Genomic DNA, 14,129 nt, shown 5'->3' with positions numbered 1-14,129 from the left:
AACCCACAGTCAACATTTTGAATGTGGTGTTGCAATTTATTCCATTTTTTTTTTCAAGCAAAATTTAATGCAAATTCTTTTATCCATATATTTTGTAAGTAAAAATTTGCTGAGCACTCAAAAACATGTATAACCTTTTTGATTGGCAACAATAAACTAAATACTCAAAACAGCTGAAAATGCAAACATACAGCAGTAATAGCTGTACCTGCAAGAAAAAAAAGTTTTGAAAATTATATATATGTCTGCTTGTGTCTGTGTATGTGCGGATGGATATGTGTGTGTGTGTGTGTGCGCGAGTGTACATCTGTCCTTCCCCCCCCCCCCCCCCCCCCCCCCCTAAGGGAAGTCTTTCCGCTCCCGGGATTGGAATGACTCCTTACCCTCTCCCTTAAAACCCACATCCTTTCGTCTTTCCCTCTCCTTCCTGAAGAAGCAACCATCGGTTGCGAAAGCTAGCAATTCTGTGTGTGTGTTTGTGTGTTTTGTTCATGTGCCTGTCTGCCGGCGCTTTCCCGCTTGGTAAGTCTTGGAATCTTTGTTTTTAATATATATATATATATATATAATGCCGTTACTTTTTGATCATACCTCTTATAAAATGTATTCATTTGTTGGTGTAACAATTGCTGAACAGTTACTGCAGTTCATAGAACATGTTTACAACAGTTATATATTATTTAGTTGTCTAGATTTACAATAACAAACATCACTGTAATTCTTTGTAGAGCTAAATTTTCTGTTTGGTGAAATTTCTAGCAAATACAAAATACATCTTTGTTAATATAGCTTGTTATAATAGTGTAATTAGTAATTGCGTTACAATTTTTTTCCAAAAAGATTATGGGCAGTACACAGGAAGCCAAAACAACCAGCAACAGCCATACAGGGGCAACCAAAATACATATAAAACAGCACCTCAACCGACAGCACCTCAGAGAACCAACAGCTACGTTCAGCCTAGTTACAGTTCACAAGACATTTACACTCAACAACAGCAGCCACAGCAACAGCAACAGCAACAGCAACAGCAACAAGATTATTCAGATTCCTACAACACACAGGTTTGTATTAACAAGTATTTGTTTGGATATTGAAATTATTGATACCTTTAGTGTTTTGTTATAGAAATAACACTTTCACTCCAAGTAAGGAATTTTTCAAGGAGTCTTTCATGACACTGTGAGAAAACCACATGTTTAAATTTTCAAGTTCTTATTTTGTATACAATTTCTACAGATGTAAAAAGTAAGAATATGTATTTTCTTTTGGTGAGTGAATAAGGCAAAAGTTTATTTCTAAATATTTATTCATTGTCACAGCGATGGTTCTGGGTATATTTTTAGTACTGAATATGGCTTCATGATTCCAGTATATACACTTATAATGTCATGTGACAAAAGCTATTTATCTTTCAGAAGGAGATTTGTACATGTCTCTAAAGACTCAAAGATTTCACTGAGGATTTTTACTTTAGCTGTTGTATTTTAAGAATTTGGCATATTAGTTCTCTGGTCTGCCTGTGCACTGAGAGCTCTCTTAGTGTGTCGAAAATGATGTCCATCGATAGTCATAGGCCATCTTACACTCAATAAGAGTGAGAATTCTGCTTGTTTTCTGATGGATCCTTAATGTCATTGTGTCTATCTTGACTACAATGTCATGATGTTCTTAAAAGTTTGCCTGCAATCCTGTTTCCTTATTCATTATTAGGCTTATTCCTGCATTACCTGTATTTGATTCTAATCCATATGATATTCTAAATCCCACAGAATCTGACAACAGGCAGAAACAGAACAAATATAATATGTTTAATATTCTCATTTATATTTCCTGCTGGTCTCTTTGAATAAAGGACACATTTAAACTTTTTTGTTGACTTCCCCATGTATATTAGCCCACAGCACATTTGGTTATGAAAGAGGGTTATGGGACATACTCAAACTTAATCTGCATGTCTTTGGTTTTATGTCGTTGCTTATGTTTGTTTAGCAGGCAAATGCTAGATTGTTCCTAATCTCCACCACAGAAACACCATTTGCAAGGAGATAAAACAATAAAACATGCAGTTGATTCTGGCATTTTTATTGACTTGTTCATAGAGATTAATCATCACATTAGAATATGAGCAGAGACTTGAGGCAGACCAAAGTTGAATCCATTCATTGTATTAATGAACATTGCCTAGGTACATAGGCTAGTCTGTTTGTTGCTTTTAAGTACTTTTTAAGTACTTTCCTGCACTCACTGAGGTAAAGGCTTGGCTATTTATCAATCTCATAAGCCACAAATAGTATACCATATAAATAGTATACTTTAAAAAAAAAAAAAAAAAAAAAAAAAAGGGGGGGGGGGCGACTCTTCATCTTTGGCTGTCAGTAAAATATGTTCTTCAGAAGGTTACTTCTGACCATGAACCATGCTGAAGAAAAATGAGTAAAAATAATTAATAAACTGCCCAAAAACTGTTTTGTGGTTCTGTGGATGTGTGTTGTCTTAAATTTGAGGGACTCTGGGAATGAAGAAAATGTTTTATGAAAATAAAAAATAATAACTTTACTGTGGAATAAAAACAAAACAATAACCCAAAGAAAAGCACATCTGAGAAATCAAAATATGCTGCTGTGTAACACACAAGACCATATTGCTGCATTCCATGCTTTGTAGTATATCTGGATCTCCTTTGGTATGCCATCCGCAAGGTGTTAGGGTTGTTCCTTCTGAAGCCTGTTCTGCTCTCTGACAACAGCCATGGTGAGGTCATCCAGTGGGTGAGAATGTTTCAGTGTGTGCTCCTTCATTAATATCTCCAAAGATGAATCCATTACCAAAGTGTTGACTGTACATCAGGACAACAGGTTGGAAGATACTGTCCCAATACAGACTGGCTGCAATAATGATGAGAAATGTCTGAGGGTCACACATGGTACTGACCCAAAACATATGTAACCAGCTGAACCCATATCCCTGGATGCCTGAGATGTCTGTTGGTACCTGGCTGCCTCCACGCTTTTCTATGATGATAGTCAGCCATCTGACATACTCTTCATTCTTTGGTGACGAGAACCTGATGCCAATGATCCAGGTTCGATTCGATGTGTTCCCTTGTCCACTCTCATTATACAGTGCTGCAGGTTTGTGTTATTGTTTGTAATGGACACCTAAAGACAAAATTGATTATGTGGAGGTAGTTGCATATTATGTATCTCTTCCAGTCATCTCAAAAATGACAGTACACTGTTCTGTTTCAATCTCTTGAGGTACCTGTGAACCTAATTTGTAGGTAGCTGTCATCAGCTGGTGTTGACTGTGGGGAGACTGTGAGGCAGATCTTCAATATTTTGTGTCTACTGATAGTGGTTCAAATGCTGTCATGTATGCCTGTTCAGCAGAGAATGAGTAATGCTGATAACACTTCTTGCAATAAAGTGATAATGCATGCACATACTAAGTTTGAAATGGACATTCAAAGCAAACTGATAGACTGAAAATTGCACAAAGTCATACTGTCCCATTTATGATTGTAAACATAGCATACTCTGTGAACTGCACAGAAAACCCAGATTTACTTTTATCTACATTCCAATAAGTGGCTGTATCTAGTGATTTTCAGTGATGAAAAGAGTGTTAAGAATGTGGTTGAAAGTCATGAAGATGACAGAGTACTTTTTGTGCAGTTTGTAATGCAGACTGAAGAAATATGATATACCCCCAAAAAGCTGTTCTTAAATTAAACATGTTTTAAAAGAAAAAAAAGAATAATGCTTTTGCAGCAAACAAAAGTGCTAATAGTTTGATTTTCCCAGTAGCCTCATAGCGAATGTGAGTCGTGGATGGTGAGCAAAATTCAGGAAGAATCCTTCAGTCTGTGAAAACTGTAGAAAGCTGACTTAAAGAAGAAAAGTGTTTTTAAACTTGTGTTTAGAAATGGATCATAAAGTGCCAGGGCTAAAAAGTTAAGAAAACTCTTGGCCAAAATAAAAGCAAAACCGCAAATAATTTTCTTGAGATTACCTGCTTTTAAACATAAATAATGGTATACAAAGAATATTTCAGTTAAGGAATTGTTAAATTCTCATTAAACAGAAGGGATAGTCAGTGACTGTCACCAGAATGCATAACTTTTTGTGTTAGCAGAAGAGCCAACACCGTGTTATGAGTGGAGGCCGAAATGCACGCGTTTTAGCTCAGGCAGGTTGGTGTGAGGAGGGAAGAACTATACTGACGTGGGCTCTGGAACATGTCAAGGAATGAGAATTCAGAAAGCAGACATAATTAGTTTGATACTTAACTTTAATCCATTAATGATGAGCATCGCTCTTGATGGTACATGATTCACAACATTATCTGTTCAGAATACATTTTTGAAGTAATTGTAATAACTGAATATGGCGCCTTGCTAGTTCGTAGCAAATGACGTAGCTGAAGGCTATGCTAAAGTGTCATCTCTGCAAATGAGAGCGTGTGTAGACAGTGAACCAGTGAACCATCACTAGCAAAGTCGGCTGGACAACTGGGGCGAGTGCTAGGGAGTCTCTCTAGACTAGACCTGCCGTGTGGTGGCCCTCGGTCTGCAGTCACTGATAGTGGAGATACGCGGGTCCGACGTATACTAACGGACTGCGGCCGATTTAAAGGCTACCACCTAGCAAGTGTCATGTCTAGCGGTGACACCACATAACTTCCAGTACTGATGTTAGAAACAGTCTCCTTCCAACTCCCCTCCTCCCACCCCCCACCCTACCCCTACACCCAGTCAAATCCATTTCCATTCTGGAAGAAGGAATGAGCGGCTGCAAAAGCTAAGAGTTCCGTGTCATCAACAATAATTCAGTAATGAATATATTTTTGATAAGAACATGTTGAATGTAGTACTATCTCTTGGCTGAACATGTACTTCATTCCAGTCAACATTATTTTTGCTTTACCAGAAGTGTTCTGTTGTTGTTATAAATCAGCCTCTTTGCATTTATGTACCATTGTACCAGCTTGCTCAAACTAGTAATTATAATTTATTATTTATGTGCATATTTTATATTTGTATTTATTGATTAGAATATGAAAATTGTCAAATACGTATATGCACAGCTGTTAAGAGAATGTTTATGAACCAGGACTCCTGCTTTTGCATATCAAATAGCCTGTTGGCTCTACTCCATTTCCTCTACATTTGCTTGAACATTATATTAGTAATTCATATTTATATTTTTTATATTGAATATATGAACATCAATATTACTTTGCATCTGAAAAACATTTTTGTGTAAATAACAACACTTATTTTCAGCTTTCTGATGAACAATACAGGGAGCCATCGAGGACACCATCAAGGTAGGACATCAAGACTTACTCACAGAAAAGCTATTTACAGAATACTTCTCAATGGGCTTATCATAAATTTTGTAAATAATTGTTGAAGTTTTTTGTAGTAATCTTTGTTTCATCATATATGCATCATTCAGTTTATAACCAATGCTTCTTCTTCTTGTTTAATTATATTATTTGTTTAATGACAACCTGTACTATAATGCTTTGTACTCTTTTAATTCATGAAGACTGAAGTGTAATTTTTTGAGCTCTAGTGATTACAGGACTACCTGCATCAAATGATATGCAGATACAGCTGCCACATATGTTATTAAAATGATAAACTCATCAAAGTACCAGAACTGTAGACCTACATGCATTACATTGCAGTATAAAGTGCATTTCTTCTGTAAATTAGTTCATCTCTGTGGCTCACAGTCTTTTGATAACATTTTCCAAGGTTTTTTTTTTTTTTTAATTCTGTTGCTTGTTTTCAGGTAGTTGCCTGAAATTAAAGTTTTCACCAGTCTCAGTATCAAATTATTTTTTTCTTTTCTATACAGTCTGGATAGTTTAACCAGCGCACTGTTTATGACTACTGATGAACAAACCTCAGTAATATACTGACTGCCGAAAAAAAAAAAGTGAATCACCCAGAAGGGGAGGTGGAAACAAAATGAAACTTCACAGTTTCAGAGGGTATACGATGTTATTACAATGATTACAAAATCAAGTTAAATTTACAAAATGCTTGATAGTGTGAGCCCACTTATCAGCATGACGTTGCACTCCCTCTGGCCTGGATGCATGCGTTGGTTTTGTTAGGAAAGATGTCATGATGCCATTTTGTCCTCTCCTGAGGCAAACTGGCCCACAACTGTTCTAACTGGTCTTTGATATACTGGCGTGTGTGGACAGGCAATGTTATGTTGAAAAATGGCATCATAGTGCTGTCGTATGAAGATACAATATGTTTGTGAAGTACTGTTGTGCCGTCAGAGTACCCTCAGTGACTGTCTGCCATTACCTGAATTATACCTGATGGCTTCTCACACCAAGACACCAGGATTAACATTAGGAAGCCTCTTTAAAACATTGAAATAATGGGACTCTCCTCAGATTGCTGTCGTACTTGCTGGTGATTGTCATCCAGAGCAGTGCAGAGATACAAGTCCTTGATGAACACATTCCAGCACCATTCATCAGCAGTCTGTGTTTTACAGTCACAATACCACTCCAAACACAGCCATTTGTGTTGTGGTGTTAACTGCAGAATGTTGCAGGAAGTCCATTACTTGTCAGGGGGTATGATGTGCTTGGTGCACAGTATGGTGTGGTTGTCAGTCATGGTTGATTGTAACCTTGACTACAGGTATGTCTGTCCTCATGTTTCCATGCAGTCCAACACTGAGCCATTGTTACATAAAAATACCCCATAAATCTGGATATGGCACGATTCAGCCAGCCAGCCAAATGTAGACTCAAAATGACATCAGTTTCAAACTCTTCCTGGTGCTGATAACACAGCCTCACATGAATATATGACATCTCCATGACCTTCACAGTGATCAATGAATATCTGACAATGTTCACACCTCCTAATATACATTGTCAGGCCTGATAACAACACTAAACATGAACAATGTTAATGCATTTTGGTGACTATTCTATCAGTCACAGGGAACTGCAACTCTGACCATTTACATACTCACCAATGGTGTGTGCGTGTACAAAGTTATGTTGACATCCAACCATGTCCTCTGGGTGCTCCACTTTTTTTTTTTTTTTTTTTTCTTTACGTATTTCTTTGATTTGTACAACAGATTTTTAATGGTATATATAGATGTTTCCAAGCAGAAAACTTAGCATTTTCATTTATGTTTACCAGTGTAGAAGCTCTTGCACTGGAGTTTTAAAATTTTGGCTAGCTAGTGGTAGGGTGAAAGTGGAGATCAGGCATCAGTTAATAGCAACAAATGAAATAATAACGTTCAGAAATTTGTTTGTTTCTAATCATTTTCAGAATACAAATGTTAAATAGTTCATGCTTAGAATGTCTCTCTTTTCTTTCCTTGTGCAGACCTCAGAGCAGAGGTAGAGGAGAAAATGCTGCCACAGCTCGGGCAAGCCCCAGTCAGAATGACAAAACTGAGGAGCTTGATGGCTCACTGAACCTTTCTTCACTAGCTTCTGATACACCCCGATCCTCTTCCCGTCCACCCACTGCATCCACAAGGCAGCAGCAGTTTCAGGCTAGGGGATCTAACACAGAATCTGAAGGGAGACGGTCACCTATAAGATCTACGCCTAGAACCTCCACATCTCTTGAGGACACCCTTTCTGAAGATCAAAAATCGCCAAGTCGTGGACAGGCGAGTTCTCGGCGAACTTCACCGGTATCTGACAGCCCAGGTGTAAAATCTAGATTTTCGGAGACAGCAAGTCTTCCTGTCTCGAGGGCAGTACCTCAGAAGCAACAAACATCAAGTGGAAGACGAGCACCAGTTAAATATTATGAGTCATCTGATGCATCACAAGGCTCTCGCAGCTCTGCAAAGAATCCTGAATTAACAAGTATTGAAGGTTTCCGACAAGGGAGCTCAGAGAATCGTCGAGGACCGCTATTAAAATCAGAGGCTAGTCCTGATGTGGAGGCAGTTATTACACCCCGAAGCCAGAAGGTTGTTGCTGAATCCTTCCAGCCTGCCCGTTTGATTTCCAGTATGGATGATACTCAGAATGATGATGATGAAATTGCAGACCCAGATTTTCCATCCAAATCCCTCTCCCGTAACTCTATTGTTCAATCCGAACCTTCAACGACGAGTAGATCAAGGTCCAGAGGTAGCGGCTCAGCAAAACAGGCTCAGTGTTCTGATGATGTTGATTCCAATAAAAATACAGGATGCATCGAGAAACAGCAAGTGAGGTACGGACACCTCAAAATGTTTTAATTGAGAACATAGTAGGTTGTAATATCCATTATAGTGCAACTCAAATCATTACAAGATAAACATTAGTTTCAAGTAATTTCACAAAATAATATACATTCAAGCTATCTTGATTTGAAGCTTCTTGGATACAGAAACAATAAATAATGGTTTTAGTGAACAAAAATATATGTTCATAAAATGAATAAAAATATGTATTTTAATTTGACCATCAAAAGTATCACACTGTGAATCTTAACTTTAGTTTATTGTAAACAGTGGGACATGATATTAATAGTTTCTTTTTCTACTTGGTCAGCAGAGTTAGACCAACAACTGCTTCCCCAGAAAGTCAGACCACCCCTACACCTTCAAGGTAATACCCTAAAATAATGCATTGAATGGCTGCATTTTATGGGCTTTTGTACATTGTCCAGATGCTGGGCAAAGTAGACAAAAATACATGTGCTTGAGACTGCTGCAGAGGGTTTGTTCACACATTGTTTGGCATGAAGTGTCAGTTGCCAGGACACAGTAGGAGAATGCAACTACAGCTATTGTTCAAGGGAAAAACCATCTTCTACACATCTGTCATGAAAATATTTATACTAAATGCTTTTTAATGACATTATTGAGTTATTTGTTTCTTTCTTCTGTGCTCTGTCTTTATTACTTTTTGACATATTTTGTCTTGTTACTTGCTTTAATGTATGCTCACAGTGAGCAAGATACACTAATTTCCAACTTTATCAAAAATTTCAGTAGCTTAATTGCTATGTCACTTGTAGATGCTTCTATTCTCCATGCATGTGAAGTAACTGTGCTTTTTCAGCTTTGCTAAATTTCTACTTGTGTATTTTGCATTGTGCATCTTTCTGTTTCCTTCAGTTATATCTTTACTTACGTACACTGTTCTTAGAAAGATGCTGAGACTCTATATTACTGCTCTCAGCTGTAATCTGAAATGATAGAACCAATGTGAAGTGATATAACTGAATCTCTCAGAAAATATTTAAGCTCAAACTTCTATTTCTCTTCCCTATGGTTATATAGCAGCAGAAATAAAACTTTATCCTCAGTGACTGACAAATCTGTAACCCTGACATACTGTTGGTAACAGTTCTATTCATGACTCACTGAAGTCCATCTGTGGACAACTATGTATTCAAAAATATTCATGTTCATTGTTTCATGAAACAATTGCTAACTCCGTAATTGGAATGATCAGCAAAACCATACATGCAAATACAGTTGCGATTGGACTAGAACCTACATGTAAGGACATTGATCGAAATGTGAAGCTAAAGGGAAAGTGAGTTTGAGGGAGAAAATGCAAGATGATGGCAAATACTGCAAAGCAAGAAATGGATCATCTACAACTCTTGACTGAAAAAAGAAACAATGCTGGCTGCAAAGAAATCATGTACACAATTTTCAGAATGTAGATAACATACCTGGAAAGAAAGAGTTATACATGTGGTGGATACTGTCAGCAAATATCTATCCCAACCATATAACTGAGGAGAGAGGGTTTAAAGAAGAGTAATGCAATCTAATACAGTGATTTTAAAGTTTCCTCCTCTTCCCAACCCTCCTATACCTTCAAAATTCAGTCATTGATTTATAATAAGCTGTTGATCTTCCACATTTTTTCTGGTACCTTGAAAAAAAGAGAGAGAGAACCAGTAACAATGGAAATTTCATTCAGTTGTATATTTTGCATCTGGCTGTCATCCCAAGTACAGCCTTTCAAACACGTCCTGTGTACTATGCCTTTTGTAATTTTATTTTTTATTTAATATTTAGCTGAAAAATACAAGGCTAGGCCTAGTATAACACTTTGGTGTTCAAACTGACCCTATTTTGCTTTATAAAATGCACTGTATATACACACTGACAATGCTCTTGGCAAGGTGGTTGATGGAAGTTGCACAGTTGGAAGACATTAAATTACGTAGGGAAATAATGATTGTTTTCTGGTCACTGTCAATTTTAGGCAGTAGAGATTACTGTGTGTAGTGTGTCTACATCTACAAAAGCATATGTGACACACGGATTCAAGTTCTAGAGCAATTTCACATGAAATTGGCTTTTGTATGGAAAAGTCTGAAGTATTCTGGCATGCAGGGAGGTATTTTGTAATGAAGGCAATACTGCTTTGTTTCTTTCCTGCTTATTTTGGCAGTAAATTGTCTCACTTCTCAAACCAAAACTTGGAATCCCATCCTGTGTTGGATGCTGTTTCATCGTAAGATTCTTGAGTAAAAGAAAAGAGATTAATATAAATAAAACAGAACTAAATTGTAATTACAGCAGCAGTATCTGTAGCAATAATAATAGAGATGAAAAATTGTAGCAGATTGCAGCGTACCTGAATATGGCTCTTCTTCAGACTGTTCTGACTCGGATATTTCTCCCACTGATCCAGGTTCAGTGAATTCTTTCCCCTGAGTTTCCAAAATTTCTTGGTCACTCAACACAACTGACATATTTATAGAAGGATTATGGGATACAGCAAAACCTAATGAATACATGCACAAAACTCATGACAACATGGGCACACATTTGCTCCGTCAGTCATGACAACAGTTCTTAAGTCTACAACTCTTTCTTTCAAAATTATTCTAGAAATTGACAATAAAAGGCCATACCTGTCAAGGGACAGATAGGAAGACATCCATTCATTGTTCTCATACAAAATGAGCCCAGTTTTCAAGTGATGGGTGGCTTGCACGTCAAGAAAATTGCAGCCTCAGCTATACTTGGGCATGGTCATCAGAGCATATCTTTGTGGCCTGAGTTATGCTCAGGCCTGGTTGACAAAGTGTTAATGACTGCTGACAGGTTTTGAGTAACTGAGTTTGAAATCATTAATTGACTATCCAGCTGCAGTTGGTAGAAGCTTAAAAGTAATCAAGTAATAAACAATTTCATTTAAATTCTGTCAGTTCCTCTGTTCCCCTCTACCACATTACTGAGAATCTTTTGAGGGTGTGCTTGTCATAATGCCAGACTGCGGTAATTTCCAAAATTGTTCTTTATCATGTGCTGTGCTCCTTTATCAGTGATAGAATTTTTAAGTGCAGAAGTTATGAAATATAGTTATTTATATTGGCAAATTCATTAAAGTGCTCTGTTATGATAGACTACTATTTTAAATTGCCCATTTTCCCGGGTGCAACAAACCATTAAGTTCAAAGAAATAAGCAGACTGCAACAGTTGTAAATTATCAAAGTCAGTAACATCCTCTGTAGGACCTTTCTAGTACTAAATTTACAGCTCAGTGCTAAGACACTAATGTAGTATCTCAGGTACTTGTGCACACCGTCTCGCTTAATTGCAGTATCTTTTAAAATTTGTTTAGGAAGAGTATAATTTTTTCTGATTTTGGGATAAGTTAATTACATCATTTCTTCTCTGTAGTTTTCAGTGTACAAAAAAATAGTTCAGATGATTCTGCTATTCCCTACATTGTGTATGGTTATTCATCAAGTTTACTCTTCAGTTTTCTGTACCTTTCAGAGTTTTTTGGTTGGCAGTGTCTCCAACAGGATTTGGTCAGTGATGGAAAAACAAATAAAGAGTTACTTGAGTAATAAAAATCATTGTCATTGACTGCAAATGATTTAAGTGATGTTGACTTACAAATTAAAATGTCTTACAAATTAAAATGTCTTACAAATTAAAACATGAGACATGCAATAATTCCTTTTTCCTCTCACACATTTACTTTTCAAAACATAATTTTGTAAGGAACACACAGCAGTCTTTATTGACCATTTTCATCTCTTCCATTCACAATATAGTGGTCTTGCCTGTTCCTGTCATCTTCCACTTTCATCTACTGTATGTGATGTGTCCAATAAGTATCAGAACTGGTTTTTTTCTCTGGTAGTTGGAAGAGATGGGGATGGTCTGTATGGGTACGATAGGTAGTGAGACATGTAGCATGTCTTAGGAGATCCATTCCAGGTGCCTTAGATCTTTTGGAGTCTTTAGATCAGAACTGAAGTGAAAGTGTGTTCAATGCTTGCACAGCAAATCACTGAAGTGTGCTGTAATACTTTGTACTAAACTGAATAAATCTGCTGTCGACATGATATGTGAACTATGTAAGGATGAAGTTATCCCCATAATGTTTGTTTTTGAGCTGCATACAAAATTTAAAGATGTCTAGAAAGACTTCAAAGATGAGCAATGTATTGGACACCGACATCAACAAACAAATGGAAATGTTGCCAAAATGCAAGAATTTTTTAACTTTAACCACATTCTAGGCGTTTGTTCGATAGCTGTGAAATTAAATTTAGTAAAATCCAAATATCTTTCAGTTCTATCTGTTGATTCACAAATGCAGCAGTTGCAGACAAATTTAATACTGAAGGTTTTGTCAGCAAAACAGAAGGAGCATGATGTGACAATTTGTAATTAACTACTGTAATATTTGGGGATTGATCCAAATCTTTTGGGCAGAGCGATAACTGTGACAAAACATGGCTTGCTTGTTTAGCATAATCCAAAATCTAATTGGCATATAAGCACTCCTTTTTGACAAAAATAGGGTCACTTGTGTAAATCGAGAGCAAAAGCAAATGACTCTGTGATAAGGCCATCCACATCTGTGGCAGTACAAATTTTTGTCAGGAGCACCACAAAAAATTGTATTTTGAGACAGTTTGACTAAGACACTACTGGTTTCATGGCTTTCTAAACAACAAGAAATTAACAGTGATAGTGATTGAACCCCTATACATTAAAGTAATATCAGAGCCATACCCACCAAATTTTGAGAATAAATAAAAACACACATGTACTTACAAACATTAAAACATGGTAAACAATATGGCACAGAATGTAGAAGGCGTAACTTAATGATTAAAACCATAATGTCCATTGGAGAATAGTCAGTGAATAAATAGTTGGGCTCCACCATGTTGGAATTACCGTGTTTCAGTATTTGGAAGTACACTTGCATTTTTGTCTATTCTCTTGATTAGATGTTTAAGGCTCTGGCATTACTTTGCTGCATAGGGGTTCAGGCACTGTCACTGTTTTTTTCTTGTTATTTAGATATGCTGCGCCTGATGATGTGACTATAAGCCACAAAACCAATAGTACTTTAATAAAACTGGTTCAAAATACAGATGTTCGCAGAATTCTTGCCAAAAAATGCAAGAATGGAAGCATTCTCCTTTGGCACATAAGTTGTGGTCCACAAGGAGATTATGCTTCGTGGACAAACAGTAAATACTTAAATTATATGCAGAGTGCAGAATTTGTGTAGTTTAGGAACTTCAACAGCCAAGGTGATGGAGAATACCTAGAGGTTCACTCATGATAATGGAACCAGTTGTGTGTAGTTTAATGTGAGGGTGTTACTGACCAAAACAATTTGACAATGTAGCACCAACCACACTAAAATCTAGATTTATTGCATGTTATTTCTTTTTGTTCTCTTTGATTGAAAGGAGCATTAAAGTGGCATCATTTCAGGCAATGTGGCAGTTGAAGTGGCTCTGACATGCTACATGAAGAGCCTTGTCATTTATGACTTGCAGAAGCCTTTGAAGATTGGTAAAATGATGAAAGTGGTGTAATGTTACAGGAGACATATTTTCAAGGATATTGAATCATTGCTCGCACAATTTATTTTTATGACTTCACTTTTGGTACTTGATGGAAAAAAACCTGAATGCCCCTTTCAATTTCTTCCAAGCCTTCATTATACTATGTAACCCACACATATTACCAGGTTGAATGTTGATTATTTCCCTTCTGATTCCTTGCACAACAACACATAAGCACTGTGTATAGACCTTTCCTAGAGACATATTTTCTTACTCATGCCCAATATGATGGTAAATAATGTGCACATATTTAAGTACAGATCT

The 14,129-nt window shown here is 36.9% G+C and overlaps 1 protein-coding gene across 14 annotated transcripts in view; it reads left to right on the top strand.

Annotated features, from left to right (window-relative positions):
• Positions 1 to 14,129, top strand: part of LOC126274364 (uncharacterized) — a 317,226-nt gene that overhangs the window by 229,428 nt on the left and 73,669 nt on the right. For 5 of the 14 annotated variants that reach the window (XM_049977120.1, XM_049977119.1, XM_049977111.1 and 2 more), the window contains 4 exons: positions 841 to 1,064; positions 5,288 to 5,331; positions 7,388 to 8,236; positions 8,560 to 8,613. In XM_049977120.1, the coding sequence (XP_049833077.1) occupies positions 841 to 1,064; positions 5,288 to 5,331; positions 7,388 to 8,236; positions 8,560 to 8,613 (1,171 nt within the window). Of the gene's footprint in view, positions 1 to 840; positions 1,065 to 5,287; positions 5,332 to 7,387; positions 8,237 to 8,556; positions 8,614 to 14,129 lie in introns of all 14 variants that reach the window. The other 9 variants (XM_049977107.1, XM_049977110.1, XM_049977106.1 and 6 more) reach the window with 4 other exon arrangements.

The sequence above is a fragment of the Schistocerca gregaria genome, chromosome 1 (genome assembly GCF_023897955.1).
Source record: "Schistocerca gregaria isolate iqSchGreg1 chromosome 1, iqSchGreg1.2, whole genome shotgun sequence".
Classification (NCBI taxonomy): Eukaryota; Metazoa; Arthropoda; class Insecta; order Orthoptera; family Acrididae; genus Schistocerca; species Schistocerca gregaria.
The sequence above is the reverse complement of the archived record's forward strand: the minus strand, read 5'-3'. Positions and strand labels throughout refer to the sequence as shown.